The sequence below is a fragment of the Triturus cristatus genome, chromosome 7 (genome assembly GCF_964204655.1).
Source record: "Triturus cristatus chromosome 7, aTriCri1.1, whole genome shotgun sequence".
NCBI classification, from domain to species: domain Eukaryota; kingdom Metazoa; phylum Chordata; class Amphibia; order Caudata; family Salamandridae; genus Triturus; species Triturus cristatus.
In genome coordinates this window covers 557,101,542-557,121,919 of record NC_140590.1, presented here as the reverse complement: position 1 = coordinate 557,121,919, position 20,378 = coordinate 557,101,542, and the positions used below count along the sequence as shown (strand labels likewise).

At 44.5% G+C, this 20,378-nt stretch overlaps 1 protein-coding gene across 1 annotated transcript in view; it reads left to right on the top strand.

Moving 5' to 3' along the window:
• Window positions 1-20,378, top strand: part of NUP85 (nucleoporin 85) — a 352,506-nt gene that overhangs the window by 44,843 nt on the left and 287,285 nt on the right. The window contains exon 2 of the mRNA XM_085617042.1: window positions 10,418-10,511. Within this exon, the coding sequence (XP_085473168.1) occupies window positions 10,418-10,511 (94 nt within the window). The remainder of the gene's footprint in view (window positions 1-10,417; window positions 10,512-20,378) is intronic.

Genomic DNA, 20,378 nt, shown 5'->3' with positions numbered 1-20,378 from the left:
AATTTTTTTTATTAAATCAAAAACAAAAGGCTTGTATGAAAAAGCAGGATTTTAGGCTTGAACGATGATGTAAAAGTGGTACAATCACTAGGCATGTCAAACATTAGTGAGTGGGCCTTTAGCTTTAGCCTAGCTTTATGTTGAGCAAGACTCAGTTTCTTGAAACCAGGTTCCTACGTACTTGTATGTCTGAGCCTTCTTAATATGCTATTCATTTAATCCCCAACAATTTTACTTTGATTTCACTTTCCCAAAAAAGCATACGTTGGATTGTTCATAATTCATGCACCAGTTATTTTCTTTGCAATTATTTATTAGGTAATCTACTGTGTGCTGAATGCCTACACTGGGTTTATACAGTATAAAAGTGTCATCTGCATACAAACGTTTGGGAGTCAGTACACTGCCTAATTTAGGGGCACATGCTCTAGGATTAGCTCGAAATGCTATGTCTGAAATGTAAAAATGAAATTAAATTGGGGCAAGACCCTCCGTCTCTTTTTACCAGAATGGGATCTATGCCCCAAGGATTCAGTTTGTACCATAGCCCATTTCTGTCAGTAAATTGGACATTGTTTTAAATTCTGTAAAACGGATATGAAGTTACATGGCTCCACTTTTACTAATTTACTAAAATTGATGATGCCATAATTTTGTCAGTTGTGTGACTGTGTTTTCTCTAAAACCAATTTGAACCATGGCATTAGATTTACACTGCCCATTCTCCTAAATCACGTAGACGTAAAGAAGCATAACAATTTTCTTTAGCTTCTAAAAGGGCTATCATTTTATAAATGGCTGGATCTGCTAATCAGCCCTTTTTAGGTCTCGCCTAATATCGTGCATGTGCTGTCTCTTGCTAGCTATTGTGTTAGCATGTAGTAGGCTTAGAGGATACTCATTGCTTACTTTTGGTTAGCTTCGCTGTCACTCATTTGGTTGCTTATTTGTCAACTTCTGTAGGCTTTCGTTCCATTTCTTATGTTTCTCCTTCCCTTCCAGCATGGGCATGTTATTTGTGTCCTTACACTGCACATTTTTCAAGTGCTACTCTTTTCTTTTTGAGAACTCTATAGGAGTATGTGTGTTTTGCAGCAGTCTCCCTTGTGTAATTCTCCCCCCTTCTTGCTTGCCCTCCCTCAGTTGCCTTTCTTGCTTCCTCCCCGCCCACCTTCCCTTGCTGTTCTTGCTTCCTCAACACCTCTTTTTAGGTCTCTCCTGAGACAGTGCATGCGCTGGTCTGGCAAGACATCTTTTCAGCAAGCTGCACAGCAGCCACACTTCTCTACAGCACAGTTTAAAGACATTGGCAAAGTCAATAGCTCTGGCTAAACACTTAAAAGACCCCAAAGGCGAGCGCTATTGGCTATGCCAATGCTAGTTTTTTTAAATTTCCTTTTAGCGTACGCGCGCGCGCACACACAACTCCTGGGCTTAGTGCTTTCACCTGATATTGTCCGATTACATTAGGCCACACCCACTTGCCTGTCCCGCATAATTATAGCGCAAACTTGAACCAAGGACATTATAGCACTTCACACGGAAATCAGCTCCCCTTACACAACAGTTTTTAAGCACAGTGTAATGAAGCGATTTGCACGGAATCACAAGATGCTGCGCCTGAGCGGAGATTCTTAACCTAGTTACCCAGTTCTAACATCCGCAGCCTTAGCCGCAACGGGTGTGATATTAGGAGATTTGTCATAAGAAGAAGCACTCCCTGAGCTGTGAATACGTAGTGCTTTCACCTGATATTGTCCGATTACATTACAATAGGCCACACCCGCTTGCCTGTCCCGCATAATTATAGCGCAAACTTGAACCAAGGGCATGATAGTGCTCCACACGGAAATCGGCTCCCCTTACACAACAGTTTTTAAGGACAGTGTAACAAACTCAGCGCCACCATAGCCTCACTCAGCGCCACCATAGCCTCACTCAGCGCCACCATAGCCTCACTCAGCGCCACCACAGCCTCACTCAGCGCCACCACAGCCTCACTCAGCGCCACCACAGCCTCACTCAGCGCCACCACAGCCTCACTCAGCGCCACCACAGCCTCACTCAGCGCCACCACAGCCTCACTCAGCGCCACCACAGCCTCACTCAGCGCCACATCAGTATCACTCAGCATCGCCTTTGCACTAGTACACCACCACATCATCATCACTCAGCAAGACCTGAGTATCATTCAGCATCACCTCCGCATAGTCTCCGCACCAGTCACCACCACCACTACCACCTCAGCATCCCTCAGCACCACCTCAGCCTGCTCTCGGAATCTGGCATCTGTTGATTCTCCCCTAGCGTCTGGCCGCTGCTAATGTTATAATACAGGTACTAGTTCCCAACCTTCACCCTCCGATTGTTTATGCCCCCTCAAAAAAAAGGCTTTAACAAACAACCATTGGAATAGGCAGAAACAAGTTGCCAGCATTGCAAGAATAAAAGAAAACTCAGGACATTTTTTATTGTAAATACTTTTTTTAATATGGTCGTTCAGTTGTACATATAATGCCTTCTTGGTCATATATAAGGTAACAAAAATGCTTCTGACACTTTTTTATTATAACATTTAAGCAAGCTGCACAGCAGCCACACTTCTCTACAGCACAGCTTAAAGACATTGGCAAAGTCAATAGCTCTGGCTAAACACTTATAAGGCCCCCAAAGGCGAGACCTATTGGCTATGCCAATGCTTGTTTTGTTTTCTCTCTCAGCCTGACCTCCCACCCTCCATTGTCCCTTTGCTTCGCCAACACCTCCCACCCACTCTCCTTTATGCATGTGTTTGCCCATCCTCTCCCGCTCATCCTCCAACACCAGCTTCCCCATCCCCTCCTGTCCATCCTCTGTTTCAAGCATAAGCACTGGCCGCATCATAGAGCTTTTTTTTAAAAAAAAAAACAATAGACTGACATTGTGTACAGCATTGATGTACAATCCTTGCCAAAGCCAAATGCTGACATAAATGAGACCTTTTGACTTTCTTGAGTTCTTGTTATATACAATTGATTTAGAGTGCAACCCTTCCATGGCATTGCTAAAGTATTTGTAAGATAACATTCATTAAGTAATGGGTTTAACAATGAAGCCTAGTAACTTTTGTCCGTTTTATAAATTTTGCCATTCAAGCTTGCTTTGCTTAAGGTGTTTATTATATAACTCGCCGAGCACCATTCCTTAAATGCATGCTGAGTAATGCATACTTTATGGGCAGTATATATTTGTTTTTCTCTCAGTGTTTGATAGGTGATATGCAGTTGGTAGAGTGTTGGAGTTTGGGTATTCTCAAGTGTTAACATTCTTCAGTGATATTGTGAGGATACATAACTTTCTCAGTCATATGCAGGGATGTTACCTACTTTTGTTGTACAGTTGTATAAAACATTTATATAATGGCTTCATATTTATGCTTTTTTAGTTTTACTTATCATTATTAAGGATACCTATTCATCCTCCTCCTTTTTTTCATCTGAATTATCTTTAAGGGATTTTGGCTTTCTTAACAATTTTATTTACATTCTTTTTTCTTTCTTTCTTGTGCACCTTAATAGGATTCTTTTTTATTCCTATTAGTGAAGTTATCGCTAATGACCATACATTGGATTACATTTCTCCTAAAAGTAGTTGAATCCGATTTTACCAGAACAACGTAGACGAGCATTTTCCATTCTGAAATTTTAGGTGACATTTTTATATTTAATTTCAATCTTCAGTCCACACGCTCTAGACAAATAACTTCGTTCTGGAACTATATATTTACTATGTCTATGTGTAAGTTATTAATTATTCCTTGGGGAAAGTGATCACTTTCGAATTTGAAGCCGGTTGACATTTTGAAAGAGGGAAAAACTAAAATGGTTTGTGTGCCTAGTTGGCTGGTTCACTAAACGGAACCCATTTAAGGTTCGCATTCCACAGCTATATAACAATAGCTGGAAGTAGTTTCCAGGTTAACTTGTTTTAGTAGCCAACAATACTAATTCAGGACTACCCCATTTTAAATTGTGTTCTCAAAGTTCTCATCCGATTGCTCGGCGAATTAAATATTTAAATTGAATATTACCCCTTTATATTCTGTATCCTCATATTTAAATCTTATTTCATTTATTATTTATATAATTGTTTTTCTTTATTTTTATTAGCGGAATGTACATATATACAGTTCAGTCACAATAATTGCTGCATGTTAGAAGTACCTGTACAAATTCGTTTGATAACATCTAATTTTGCTAAAATATATATTGACAGGCCTCCAGGACCCATTATTCATAGAGGGCAAACTGTCCTTGTTTGTGTTACCGGACCTTTAAGCAGGTGCTCATGGCACAAACGGGGACACTGCGCAATATTGCAATAAATGCTCTGCCCCCACGGCAACCGCAAACTCAGATGGTGCAGTCGGTGAAATACGGAGCAGCAGCTTCAAAGTTGCTCTGTGTTTCTCTGTACTGGTTACAATCTGCTTGTGCTTTAAAGCGGAGTTTGAGATCCCCCCTGCAGGCGGGAACAGTGACTGACTACACCCACCTGCAGGCGAATGTCTCAGCGCATACATGGGACCCATTTTCCATCCTCCAAAGGGCTGACTTCCAGGGGCCCATTAAGAAGGTCACCTTTTTGTGGTACGCTTTCAGTGTGCCTCTTAAGGGCATGCTTGCCTCTCTGCCCACATTCCTTAAGACTGGATGGGTTCAGAGGCGAAGTGATTCCCTCATTTGCATGGGGCCACTCCGCCATGTAAATGAGAAAATTTCTTCTGAAGAGAGCGCAGGCGCTACATGTGTGCTTGCGCTATCAATATGATAGAAGGGACTACAAAAGCGTATGACCCATTCTAAATTATCCAAGTCCCGGGTACGCAAAAAGCGGGTACACAACTGTTGTGCCATTGGCAACTATGTATAATATGGCCCATAATGGTCTACCTATTTTTCCTAAAAGGCTTCTGCTGAAGTATGAAATAATTGAAATCCTAGAATAGGCTGTGGTCCAAACACCAAGCTTCCTGACCACAGAAAATGTGGTACGTTTTAACATGATTCTAGATGTTAGCATCATCAATAATTTTTTTTAAACCTGTGACATTCAATGGTTCAAAATGGATAGGGTCTGTGTTGTCCTTGAATGTTGATTGCATGATTTTGCTAACTGCAGTACTAAGAATGAGGCTTTGCACGCAGGCTAGATTTCCTAGCTGATTAAGTAGATAATGGCTGTCCACTATCTTCTTTTTATTTATTTTATCTTACAGGATCGTAGGTCTTTGGGGTTTAAAGTTACACAAAACCTTTTGTGGTTAATATCCAATTTACGATTTCTCCCCTTTGTCAAACTTAGAACTGATGTCCTGCTAGACCCTACATCTATTGCATGCTTGTCTTTACTAAAAGATGAAGACAGTTTTTTAAATGTATATTCTTATGGCAATGCCCCAGTCGTCCAAAATGTTCTGATGTTCAAAAGACAGCTGTGTATCATGTTGGTCATACTAAGAAACTGCAGTAATTGCCTCCTTTTCCTGGAGTAATGGTGAAATAAAGCTTACCCTTGCTATGCGTTCCGATATTAAATGCTGTAGTTTTGGATGTGATGAAAACAAACCTAATAAAATTCCCATGATAACTGAGTCTTAGTCCCATCTGACATTATAATTTGCCAAAGAAATAAAGTGAATATGTAGAATCTTTTTCTTGTTTCATATGATCACATTAAGATTTGTTCGTCAAATTCTTCCCTAGAATACAATTCTGAGTGGCCCCTGGAGCTGGAGTAGGTTATGACTTGTTAGAACTAGTACCTAGATTAGCTGATGAAAGTTTTACTTTATTTATATTTTCAGTAGAACTCTGTCCCTCTGACTCGCATATATTGACCAGGAGAGAACTCGTAAGCTGGTTGGCGGTGCTGGAGTGGGCTGCGGTGTTCCGCCCCGCACCGCCAAATTCGTAATCGGCCCCTTAGTTATTAGACTTCGATCCTGCCAAACTAATTGAAACCTTTTGTAATGATCTTAGCTTAGCGATTTGTGAGTCAAAGGATTGGTTACCCATGCACCAGGTCTGTTATTTTGAGATGGTGTCCCCTTCATTTGCAAATTATGGTATTGTCAGGTTTGCCTTATTTGTAGCATTTCTCAACTCATCGATGATTGCATTATGTTTGGTAGATTACTTCTGCTGAGCAAGTATTTTCTAAGGAATACCATTGACTTGTAGTGTCTAAATTGGAATCCCTCAAATACAATGAATTTATATTGGTGTCTTTCTATAATTGCTGTTGTTTGAAGTGGATCAACTTGAATTTCTATTTTATAAGATTGATGGGACCAAGTAGCTATGATTTCTAGCAACTTATTAATTTCTTGTCACAATGCGGTTTTATCTATGGCAGTTACTGGGCTTGGAGTCTGCTCTGGTGTTGATTTGTTATCACCAACAATGTACACCTCAGGGTGGTATTCTAACTTGTGAGATGAATCCTCTCCGCATGTTAAATCTACGTCGCCCTCACAGTGGGCCTTGAGAATAGTTGCTAACTTGTGATCAGCAGAAATGATTAAAGGTAAAGTATGGTTCGGGTTGTGAATGTCTAAATCTATATTATTATCACAACCTGAGGAACAAGGTCCTATGGAAAAGGTTTGACCTGGCCAAATGATCCTGCTGGGGATATTTGCACTCCTTACATTAGTGTCAGACCTTGCTGCTATAAGAGGTGTTATTGTAATATTCTTATTGCTGTTTATCTTGGAGTGCAAAGCAACACCTGATATGTTTATTCGAAGTGTTTATTCTTACCCATTCAAAAGAGCCCAAGAAAGGCCATTACTAGGAAATGTATTTGATTAATAGCCAGAAATTATAAATCAAAAATGACAAGTAGTTTAAAAAAGTAATATTTAAATAGTAGGGGTGCTAGCTCACCTTCTTATTCTTCACTCCTTACGTCTGCAAATGTTTTACGGTACTAGTTTTCATAATTGCCATTGAGCCATGAACCAGTGTATTTCTGTTATCTTCAATCACATAGGAGCAGGTGGGGAAAGAGCACGCCAAAAGCTTAGTATAACCATTTAAATTGTATTCTAGGAACCCCTTCTTCCCCATTTCTGCAGGAAAAAAGGGAACCCCACCATCTTTCCTTCGGTGTAGTGGTAACTGCAGTTTGTATTGTGATGTATTGCTCAGTGAAATGTCCTTTCGCAACCTTTGAAAAGTAATTTATCGCTGAATTAATGAGGGTTATAGCTGTTAAATTTGATCCCAACGTATTCCTTGCCCTCCCTTCTTTCCTTACTATTTCTAACTCTACCATACCACTTTTGTTGTATTTGCCACAGGATCTTAGTATCAAGGTATTCCTAATTTTCTGCCCTTAGCTGCACCATCAGAGCAGCAATTCTGCCATTCAAAATTACTACTTATCAAGCATTCCTAAAAATACTTGGGGAATGTATAACTTTTCCCAAAATATTCCAGGACTGGTGTTGGCATACTAAATAAGCCTCCTGAAATAGTTGGGGTAACGTTGCTCTTTCCCTAAATATTCTAGGACTGGAGTAGAATAGTAATTTGACCTTCCAGTGTCCAATACACCCACTACTTCCCTGAGCGCACAGTTCAGGGGGAAGAGGAAAAATGAATGTGATAGTACAGAGAGGACTTTTGGTTCCAGGCAAAAGTCTTTGGTACTTTGCTTTGTCCCTGCGGTAACCATAGTCTTCTGGCGAGTTACCACAGTACATGCCATTTCCTAGTGCTCATAAATGGGTCATGGATGTTTTCCAAATCCAGGAATATTCTCCATCCGTTCTTTCATTTCTACAACCTCAGCTTTCCTGATAGGCCTACAGAAGGATGGCCCTATCAACGCGCAAGTGGAATTGACAACGTATGTCCCCTTCTCGCTCTCTCTTCCCCCCACACACACTCTCCCTCTCGCTCTCTCTTCCCCCCACACACACTCTCCCTCTCGCTCTCTCTTCCCCCCACACACACACTCTCCCTCTCTCTTCCCCCCACACACACTCTCCCTCTCGCTCTCTCTTCCCCCCACACACACTCTCCCTCTCGCTCTCTCTTCCCCCCACACACTCTCCCTCCCTCTCTCCCTCTCTCCCTCTCTCCCTCTCTCCCTCTCTCCCTCTCTCCCTCTCTCCCCCTCTCCCCCTCTCCCCCTCTCCCCCTCTCCCCCTCTCCCCCTCTCCCCCTCTCCCCCTCTCCCCCTCTCCCCCTCTCCCCCTCTCCCCCTCTCCCCCTCTCCCCCTCTCCCCCTCTCCCCCTCTCCCCCTCTCTCTCTCTCTCTCTCTCTCTCTCTCTCTCTCTCTCTCTCTCTCTCTCTCTCTCTCTCTCTCTCTCTCTCTCCCTCCCTCCCTCCCTCTCTCCCCCCACACACACTCTCCCTCTCTCCCTCTTCCCCCCACACACGCTCTCGCTCTCTCTCCCCCCCACACACGCTCTCGCTCTCTCTTCCCCCCCACACACGCTCTCGCTCTCTCTTCCCCCCACACACGCTCTCGCTCTCTCTTCCCCCCACACACGCTCTCGCTCTCTCTTCCCCCCACACACACGCTCTCGCTCTCTCTTCCCCCCCACACACACTCTCCCTCTCCCTCTCTCTTCTCCCCACACACACTCTCCCTCTCGCTCTCTCTTCCCCCCACACACACTCTCCCTCTCGCTCTCTCTCCCCCCCCCCCACACACACTCTCCCTCTCGCTCTCTCTCCCCCCCCACACACACTCTCCCTCTCTCCCTCTCTCCCCCCACACACACTCTCCCTCTCTCCCTCTCTCTCCCCCCCCCCACACGCTCTCTCCCTCTCGCTCTCTCTTCCCCCCACACACACTCTCCCTCCCACACACACTCTCCCTCTCGTCATGAGCACAGCTCAACCGTGACTCATGACGGAGTGGCTCCGTCATGAGCACAGCGCCACTGCACTGCCCCCAAACCCCCCCCCAGCGCTGCGGCGGAATTCCTGCCGCAGCCAAGGGGTTAAGGCTGACACGTGGTCACCGGTTATATACATTCACTCTCAACGTACCATTCTCACCATCCCCATGTGTAATATGCATTTTTGAAATATCCCATACATTCCTGGTGCATCTTGGCAAACCTGCCTGTTTCCTGTACGAGTGTTGCCAGCTTATGCAAATAATAAATAGAGCATGACATCCTACCTTCGATTCCCGCTATAGAGACTTATAAGGTATCCTCTCTTTGTTTAGAATGGCACCTCCGATTTGGGAGATACTGTTACATTCATTCAGTGTCTGGCGTAGCCATCTGAAGTCGCAGGACCAGTCAGTCAAAGAATTTCACTAAACAGCAGCTCTGTCAGGAACCACCTTTATTGAAAAACAGTTGGAAGGTGACGATTGTCGTGTAAACAAGTTGGCTGGCCTGCCATTTCTTTTTTTAGTCTATTTACGTATACGTTTATGATTAGTTTGCAATCTGCTCCCCATTTAGAGGTAAAAAGTACAAGGTTGAAGATGTCTTGTCAGAGAAGAGCTGTCTATTTCTCAAGGGTCAAACACTTGTTTATCACTAAAACAGACAGCCTGCCTTTCTTGAAATGCGTGCAAAGGGTCTGGAATTGCTCTTCAGCATATTTTTCTTTCCCTTGCCTAACTCTCATTCGAATTTATACGTATACATTATTTTAGTAACGGTGCATAGTCTGGTTTTGGACCTAGCATAGTTTCTCTACTTCCACCCCCTTCCCTTCCTTTGGATTATGCACTGCATCCCTTGACCTCCTGTTGCTAAACACTAGACAGCCACTCTCCAGATTCTGCCTCCTGCCTTTCCCAAACACTGTTTCCTGTAATCAGTTTCCATATGCAAGACGTTGTCCCATGTTCTTGGTTTCCACCCCACCAACCTAACACCCCAGGCACCACCCAAAGAGCTGCACCTACTTTGTGGGCTCTGGTTCCATAACCATTCATTCACCAGAACATTTAACTGACCTCTATCCACAAAAACTGTTTAATAACAAATCGTCCTTCAAGACTTTGCTGTTCTAACTATCCCCCTCATCATACTGTTGAAATATCGTTCTCGTTGCCTGACACTGTCCCATAACCAACTCCTTCCCAGACAGTGGCTTCAAATCTGTTCCTGGTCACCAGCCTTTAAGCCTTGAAAATAGAGTCTCCTCTCCCATATTGCCACGCGTAATCACCCTCACTTTACTCATAACCGACACCAAGACCCCAGACAGAATGCAGATTCTGATTGTGCCATATGACATAATGACCCACTCTACTGACTCTGCTGCCAGGAGCTATTGTCACCAAAAAAGTACCCTCCACAACCACTTTACCTATTTGAATAAATTACACCATGTTGCCTTCTCTGGAAGTCTGATTACTTAACCCATGTACTACACTCTTTTTCTGCAGTTGATTCCTGGAGTAAACTCCAAGAGGCGGCGTCTGGGTTTTGACTGGGGCCCTGGAGAGCTTCTGCTATGCGAGACATGGTTTTCCCAAAAAGGTGAGATTGTGTGCAAAAACGTAACTTAAATTGTAGTTGGCATCTAGAAATTCTTTCAAGCCACACTCCAGACCTGCCAAGAGAACGACATCTAGAAGAAGCAAAAATCAAATAAGCACATATTAAACTAATAATATACTAGGACAATGGAAAAACACAACACATTCTGATGCATAACTGTTGCGTAGCAGGAAGACTGACTTGCAGTTATATCAAGTTAATGAAAACAAATACATTACTAAAAACACTTATTATTTAGTAAGCGTCAATCAGATTCTGGTTTACTCTTACAGATGCTAAAATAACATGACTCCAAGCAAGCTGTGTAGACCATTTGATAACGTACATCACAGTACAGATGAAATCAAGACAATAATGCATTCCTTTTGCCCCAGAGCCCTGCAGGCACTTTATTTTACCCTTTTCTGGCTTGCAGCAAACTGGAGCTTCAATTATATTCCAGGATGTACATAACTACCACTGAAGCAAAACACTTCTGTCTGTTTGATGGTTGAGTTAAAATTCCCTCTAATAATAGCAGATTTTAATAATATAGGCTCGAGGCCCTTTCATTTTAGTGCACAATGTCCACTTAAAAGCGAGAATTGGTTTTATGTGCCTCAGATTTATGCAAGTAGACGCAGCTGAATTCAGCTTCAGTGTGAGTACTGCTCAACATATTGCTGACACCAATGTCTGAGCTTGTGGCAGAGAAGTTATGATACACCTACGATTATAGGTAGCTTTGGATACCAAGTATGCTATAATTCGCTCTTTCATATTAATAATCTTTCTTGGTGGCAGATATATAATCTTCCTCCCTCGAAGGTCAACTGTTGTACTACTTTAATTGATTCTTATTTGGTGAAGTAATCATAGGCTGATGATTCCAAACTGGCTGAATCTATATCCAGCCAGAAGAGGGTCTAGATAGGTGTCCCAAGGGATTAGGCATCGCTTCTGTTTCAAACCTACTTTATTGTGAATATGGCCTTTCAGAGTGCCACGACCTTGTTCTTTTTACTTTGAAAATATGTTTTAAAACCACAATTCAGTAAACAGTGACAGCTTTACTAGATCAAATTCAAGGCTAACGTGGGCTTAAGAAATTGATTTATTCAGTTGGAAACTGCTTAAAGCCAGCTAGATTGACTAAGAAAGCTATTAAGGGGCGTGGCCAACTGCAGAGGGAAATGGCCACACGGTAGCTGAGCTCCGCTGAGCCATTCCCGTAACATCCGCCTAATTCCAGCTTGCCATGGCCGCCTTCGCCCTATCCTGTGCCCGGCTGCTCACAATTACCTGACGTCTGGGTGGAGTTTCGTTGACCTGGGGGGAGGGGGCAGAAGCGGAGAGGCAGACCCGATCTTCTGGAGAGGCGCCCGAGACACGGCGCGTGCCCTCCCCTTTCCTGGGCGAGCTTGTCAAATCGACACCGAGGTCGCGGCGTGGTGAGTGGGCCGCAAGTGCTGCCAGCAGGGACTGGCCCAAGATCTATAGTCCGCCGGTGCGAGCTTTGCCTCCAAGACTGTTCCAATGCTATGCGTACGAGGCCTACACTCTATCTCGCCGATAATCAACTGAAGTCTGCAGATTCCCAGTAAGCCGGTTTGGCGCGGCCGTCTGCGTCCTGGGCGAGGGCACGCTCATCATCTTGGCGGAGGGGCACCTCCGGGGGGGGAGTTGCGGGACTCTCCCGTCCGTAGTGAGCAGGCCCTGGTTTTCTGCTCCTGGGCCCCTGTAAGGGCCGGGATGCCCCATGATCGCGCTCCTTCCGGGCAGTGCCAGTGAGGTGGACCCGGATTGCTCTCTACCTGAGACCCGTTGAGGGAAAGTGACGCTGTTCAGCCCCTACACCACTGGACCTCCACAGTGAGGATCGGAACCTCTACTAATTGCCTACTCTGCAGTGGAGCCTCTCCTACACGCTTGTGCTGCCCCCTTGGTCTTTGTTATGTTATGTTAGTAAAACTTATATAGAGCACGGTTACCCTAAGGTGTCCTGGCGCTTGCTGCAGTCCTCCTAACTAACAATTTCGGCCAGGAGAGTTTAAAACAGCCATGTTGTGAGCGCTTTCCTGAATGCAAGTAAATCCTTAGACTTTCTCAAACCGAAAGGGAGCTCATTCCAGGCCTTAGCTGCCCCAGCGGAAAAGCTTCTGCCTCCCCATCTGGCTCTCCTTATGGTCAGTACTACTGTTAATTTTGCTCCTGACGAGCGTTAAGATCTTCCGGGCACATACCACTGAAATTGTTGTTTCAGATTAAATGGGCCTGTGTCCTGGAGAGCTCAGAAGACTAAGCAAAGAGTTTTAAAAAGGATTCGCTTTTTACAGGCAACCAGTGAAATTTTTTGATTGAGCTCGAGATTGATGCAAATTTCGAAGTTCCAGTAAGCAGCCTAGCTGCTGAATTCTGGAGCATCTGAAGTTTTTGTAAGCTGCGCTCCTGCATATTTAAATAAGGACTGTTACAATAGTCTAATCTTGATATAATCAAGGCCGTTACCACTGTGCGCTTACAATCTGCCGGTAGAAGTGGTCTTTGTTGTGCTACCTGTGCCCGGTTACAAGTGGTTGGGGGTGTGGGGGAAAGGGGGATGCCTGGCAGGCGAAAACAGACAGGCTGGTGTGGGTTGATACCCGCGGCAGGCGGCGGCGAGTAGTCGGCAGGGCTGGTCCCCCTCACCATTTCTTCTGTGTCACGGAGTGGGGCCTACATGCCACAAGATGGTGACTGGCCGCAACGCGGTCCAAGCCAAGCTCCACAAATTTGCATAACAGAAAAACAATGTCTCAACTGGTCACTCATGTAAAAAGGACCATTAGAAAATTGAAATTAATCATAACAAACAGGACAAGGGAGACCAAGAAGAGATTAAAGGTTGTTATTTGTAGATAGAAGTACAGAAACAAAACTAAATTACAGTAATCATAACAACCATGTGAACACTGGGAGTGAAGTGTTGAATGAAAACGGCGCAGTGACACAAAGGTGCAGGAGCAACGTGAGGCGGCGCAGGATAAATGAACAATAAGGGTCCGGCACAATATTTACAAAACATTGATCATTGCAACATTATTTTCATGATTAGGGCATGACCCTTTTCACAGCCGCAAATAACATTGTGGAGTCGACGGCGTTTCAAACTCGTTAACTTGAGTTCATCATCAGGACTACGGTTACATATGCATCAATAGGTACTTCTAAAAGGTAAGAGGAAAAGGAAAGAAAGGAAAAATAAGTGGAAGGACCCAGAGGAATGGATTCTAAAATGGGGGACAACTAGGGCGGGAGATACCTGATGTCCACGAAGGAGACAAAGCGCTGGATCAGTCTCAGCGAGGAGGAGGCATCTGGGCGTGATTAGAATGACTCTAAAGAGCAAATGGCAATGGATTAATAGCATACCCAAATACAAAGGCGACAGGGAGGCCAAGGTACATAGGAGGGTGCTTACCAATGAGGAAAGAAGGACTGTAAGTACGTGCTGTAGTTAAAGTACGTGCTGTGGTTAAATCTCTGAAAAACAGCGGCTCTCTGAAATAACAAGGGGACAAGGAATGGGCACCGTTGGAAACCCAAAAATATCACGAAAAGCGCCGGGCAGACGCGTGCGTTTAAAGGTAAGCGCTACTTGATCAAGAAGGGTGTCAGAGAAATGCTTACCAACTGGAAGTAAATCCAAGTATCGGGCAACAGGCTTCAGTTAAATTATCCGGGGAAGCAAAAGCCGGGATAAGTCCGGTGTGTTGGTTGCAAGGGAGACGAATGAAGCGTCTTTGGCTGGGGGCGTGGAGATAGGAGTATAACCAGCGGTAGCCGGTGTCACGTGAGAGGAAATGAGATTAACAACTAGAGTGGGAAGAAACCACGTCGGTACCCCAGGGGGAAGATTGAAAGCGTGGATGGCCTTAGATAGATGGCCGGCCAAAAAGAGAAGGAAAAGCGATATTTGGAGACTTGTATACTTAAACATATTATAAATAGTACAACATTGTCAATGAAAAATTGAAAAAGGGGAGAATAAAATGTATAGATATGAAAGCATCATACCCAGGCATCGACAATGATAGACGAACAAACACAATAATGTACTTCATTATGACAAAGCGAATTACAAAATAAGCGAACAATTCACAATAAGCCATGGGCTGTAGTAACATTGGCTATGACGGGTGACAAGGGGAAGGAGGGAAAGATGAAAGGGGCAAGGGAAGAGACGAAGGAAGGGGGGGGAAGGGAAAAAAGGGACGCATGAAAGGTCAATAAAGGAACCATCTTCTAAGAAACATTAAACATGAGATCAGCGAAGTTGCAATAATTTCAAATAATACAGAGTGCAAAACATACTCATGGATTCCATATAAGGCGGGGGGAGGGAGGGATAGAGGCGAAGGAGGGAAGGAGAACAGTAATATACAAGATGAATGGAATAACTTGAAAGGACCATTATCTAAGGGTACGTAATAGCTGCGTTCCACTCATCGAGGGAATTTAGACCATGTGTCACAGAGTTACAGCGAGTGATCCATCTACATTCACATTTGTTAAGTAGGAGTTGGAGATTGCCGCCACGTATAGGTAGTTGTGGTCGGTCTATGACTTGCCATGTCATGTCATTCTCGGAATGGTTACAGTCTCTGTAGTGTGTTACCAGAGGTGCGGTGGTGACATTGCATCTGATGCGGCTCTTATGTTGTGAAATGCGTTGTTTAATCATCTGTGTGGTCTGACCGATGTAAAATAAATTACAGGGGCAGCGAATAACATAAATCACGTTGTTGGTACGACAGTTAGAAAACTGTTTGAGTGGATAAGTATGGTCCGGTGTGACAAATACTTTGGTGTTTAAATGTAAGATCACAAACATTACAATTCTGACATTTAAAATGACCTATTACAGGGGGGAGACCCCACAAGGTAGTCACTGATTGGTCATGTTTTTCTCTAGATGGCCAAGTGATGGCATGGACCAATTTATCCGAGAGGTTGTCACCCCTTTTGTATGAAAGTAACGGGGGATCTGCGAAGTGAGGGAAGGTACGGAGCAGTGTCCAATTTCTTTTGATTAGTTTCCCAACTTTATTGCTCGATGGACTAAAGGTTGAGACAAAAGGAATCCGTGTATTGCTACGTCTAATAGTCTGTGCCAAGATAACTTCTCTATGACTATACCAGGCCCGCTTCCTTAACCAAATGTTTAGGATAGCCACGGTTGGTTAATTTTTGAGAGAGGATAGCAGCCTCCCGAAAATAATCCTTACGCCATTTACAATTACGTCGGATCCGAAGGAATTGTCCATACGGTAATCCATCGCGTAGGCCACGTGGGTGATAGCTGGAATACAGAAGGAGAGTGTTCCATTCTGTGGGTTTCCGGCATAGAGTAGTACCAATGGTACCATCTTCAACGTGCAGGGTGAGGTCCAGAAAGGGGAGGTCATTCTTACGGATGTCTGAAATAAAGGTCAAATGTGGTTGGGAATTGTTAAGCCAAGTAACAAAGGCAACTAGGGCATCTTGGGTGCCGCGCCATAGCAAAGGAATATCATCTATGTACCTTCGCCATAGAATGATGTTAGTAATGAAGGTGTTTTGAGTCGATAAAATTATAGTTTTTCCAGATGATAAACCTAAAGGACAGCAAAATTAGGGGCAAAACAAAAACCCATAGAGACTCCTTTTGTCTGTAGATAATAAGTGTCTTTGTACAGAAAATAGTTGTTGGTCAAGGCTTCGTCTAGAAGCTCAATTATGAAATTAGTTGGAATTTGTGTAGGTCTTGGTCTTGTGTTCAGTAAATCTTCTATGACTCTGAGTGCGTCAGACTGGGGAATGTTGGTGTACAACGATTCAATGTCTAGGCTTGCCATAAGATCTGACTCTAGGTCAAACGGTAGATCCTCTACGATATTGATTAAATGGGTACTGTCTTTGACAAAGGTATCCGTTAAAGGGACAAAAACCTTGAGGATGGAATCAATGTATTTGCCCAAGGGTTCGAGCACAGTGCCACAACCAGATACTATTGGTCGGCCAGGTGGTGTAGAGGCATTTTTATGAATTTTTGGTGCGGTGTACATCACTGGTGTCCTAGGATATGGGTTATTAAGGAAAGAATGTTCCTTCTTATTGATGATACCCTGGTGAAGTGCCTGTGAGGCAATAGTAGAGATTTTGTTTTGGATGGTAGTGAGTGGGTCAGTGGTAAGCTTACAATAATGTGTGACATTGCTAAGCTGGCGAATGATCTCAATGTCATATTTATCATGGTCCATTATCACTATGCCACCACCCTTATCCGCAGGTTTGATGATGATGTTCTGATTATCGCTAAGATGACTAATAGCCAATTTTTCAGTGAGTGGTAAATTGTAAGGTACGAATTCAGGTTGTTGTAGTTGTTTGATTTCCTGTAGCACAATTTTTTCAAAGGTTAAAATTTCATGTGGCATCATAGATGCGGGAGGCAAAAGGGTAGATGGAGGTTTGAATTGTGTCTCTACAAAGGGGTTAGTATCGGGTTTTTTCTGGAAAAAAATTGTTTTAGACGTATGCGTCTAAAAAATAAGAGTAAATCCTCCTGTAGTTTGAAAAAATCGCTGCGTGCAGTAGGGACAAAGGAAAGGCCTTTGCTAAGTAAAGAGATTTCATCTGTGGATAGAGGATGTTTAGACAAATTGAAGATAGGTATGGTTGTATCCGTGACCAAAGAAGTGGGTAGTAGTGGGGAAACATGAATGGGTGTGGTTGGTGCGGGGGAATCAAGGTCAGATGAAATGAAGAGATATGGATTAGGAAGAGGCTCTGTATTTGTTACTGCTGGGGCCCCCATTGATAGAACTTTTGGCGGGTCTGTCTCTCGCCCGTGAATTGATAATCATAGTCTCCTGCGGCCGCGACCTGTTCCTAAAAAATTAGTAGGAAGGAGAGGGGGCGGTAGGGGACGTCTAGGTGGACCTGAACTTGTACCCTCCCCACTGTCTGAGTCTTCTACCGATGTATTGGAGGAGTCTGAAAATGTTATTACCTGGTTGTTGCGATACCTACCCAAGTTTTTGGACCTTGCAGGCTGGTATGGTGTGTTGTAGAAAGTATCCAATTGATATGGGTATGTTTGGTTTTTGTTGTAATTCTTTATCTTTTTGCATTTTATTTATTTTCTTGTTCTGTTCAAAAGTATGAAAAGTAGTGATAGTAGTGTTTACTTTATCTAAGCGGTTCTTTGCCTCAACGATAGTAGTATCCGCTAAGATAAGCTTTTCAAGTTCAGCTATCTCCTCTAGCTCTTTTTTACTATTTTCAATGGCAGTGTAAATACCAAGAACCATCCAGTGCCTGGAACATGTATTGGCAAGATGGCTAAATCCAGTGCGAAATTTTGGATCCTGGGTGAAAATCGCAGGAACGTTGCGGATTTGTAGTCCTAGTGGTATAGTATTTGATTTAAGATAATCCGTAAGCATGCGAGCATGCAAATCGGTACGGATTTGTTTTTTCTTAAGATTTTCAATCTCTCGAGTAACAACCTAGAATTATTGGATGCTGAGGGCAGGGGGGTAGAGGTATGTGATAATAGAGAGGGTCCACTGAGGATATTCTGGATATAGTCATCCGAGTAAAAGGGAGTCTCCCTGGAGGACATAATCTACAGATTAGTTGTACATCATGTAATAAAATCACTAGTACTATATACTCAACAAGTACTCTCGCAATCCAGCGATTGCTCAATCATAGGAAAAACAAAACAGGACTAAACCCGTTAACCCAGTTGAGACCGGGCAAATATGATAACAGAAGAACGATTTTGCATGGCAGAGGAATCGGGAGAGGGGAATCCATCTCAATCAAAGCCCCCGGGGGAGCAAACAGAACCCACACTACAGGACATTTTATCGGTGAGAATGACAGTGTGCACCTCCCTTGAAGCCAGTATTGCCACCGTAGCTACAGAGGTTTCCTTGATAAGAGCAAACAAGCAGAAAATGTCGGAACAAGTTGGGTCTGTCGAGGCCACCACTGAAGAACTCAAAACTGATTAAAAACTGCTCAAGCCCAAAGTCTCGGAGCTCCAGACTGCGCAGGAGATGCTAACGTTGCAACTTGATAACTACGAAGGCCGCATGAGACACAACAACGTCTGCATTCTGGGCGTCCCAGAGCGGGCGGAAGGGCCGGCGGCTGATCACTATGTGGAAGAATTGATTCTCCAGCAGCTCCAGCCGTGAGGACTATCTAAATGTTTTTCAATTGAACGTGCCCACCGTGTGCCCGGGGGCAGGCCTCTACCTGGGGCGCCGCCATGACCTCTCCTGGCAAGGGTGTTGAATTACAGAGATAGGGATATTATCCTTCAGACTGCGAGGGCTGCCCCACTGATAGTCTTCGATAACAGCAAGGTCACCTTCTTTTCCGACTTCACTCTGCGGGTCCAGAAACAGCGGCGAGATCAAGAAATTAAATACGCAATGATGTTTCAAGCCAAGCTACGAATTGAGTAGAATGGAAAACTGTGGTTCTTCACCAGGCCAGAGGAGGCATGGGACTGGCTCGAGGGCTGGAGAACTGTTGGCAAGCGGTCTCACTGACGCACGGGGGATGCTGGGGCCCCCAGCGGCCATGGACGCCGACAGGGGTTGCCGTCTTTGGATGACTCGACAGTTTGTGATCCGGAGGGTTGAATAACTCAGAAATGCAAGTATACAAACCACCCAGTGAGGTGGACGCATCCACCAGCTACTCATACGTGGCCATATACGGCCCTTGACTGAACTTTTCCTTGTTTTGGTTGTTCCGCTGTTCAGTGTCCGGGAGGGTGGGAGAGTGGGGCTTGAAAGACTGCGAGCTTCCTGGCTGCAGGAGTGATGGCACTGTCGTCCGGTTATAGCAGCTGGTTTCTCGCTTTGGCTCTACATGTGTGTTTGAAGGTTGGTGGGCTGGAGTGCGCATAGTTTTTTCTCATTGCTGCTTTAGGGAATGGGGTTGTATCACGTTTCTCGAATGTTAAGGGTGGGCGACAGGCGCTCTGCAAGTTGGGGTAGCGGGTGGTTCCAGACCCGATATGCAGGGAGGCAAAAGGGAGTTGGGTTGGGGGGCTCGGGAGAGGGGAGTGTTTTGGGTTTTGAGAATGTGATTTGTTTATTTTTGTTTAGTGCTCTTTTAAGTTTGGTATCAGTAGAAAGCAATGCTTGGTTCTCCCTCATCTGGCAGGAGTGCAATGTGCTTAGCGCTAACAAGTTCCACATCACTGGCCTCTAGCGGTCTACAATACAGTATCCTCAGTTGGGCGCAGGCCCCGGTGGCTCCTCTGCCGGTAGATTTGTCTTTCCTCCCTTTGACTGGCATGATGGCGACTGACTTCGCACTTAAGATAGCGACGTGGAATGTTAATGGCCTTGGGGACAAAATTAAAAGGGGCATTGTATTACACTATGTTAAATGACAGGAACTTGACATCGTTATGTTGCAGGAGACACATTTGATTGGGAATGCGTGTGGAGCCTTGAATAGGAAAGGTTATCGACTTGTAGTTCATTTGGGTTTCACCTCTGGCTCCAGGGGAGTGGGGATTCTCCTCCGTAAGAACTGCCCATATATAGTGCATGACTCCTGGACTGATGTGCAGGGTAGGTATTCGGCAGCCACTGGCTCTTGGGAGGGGCACGTTCTCAACTTTGTCTCTGTCTACGCCCCCCACAGGGTTACAGAGATTGACCTTGCGTGATATAGGTGCCCTACTGGTGGAACTACCCGTGGGAACTTTGGTGATGGGTGGGGATTTAAACCTAACAATGGATGGCACTCTGGACCGTCTCCCGTCACGGGAGGACCCACTGAGGGCCTCACAATTATTTGAGTTTGCGA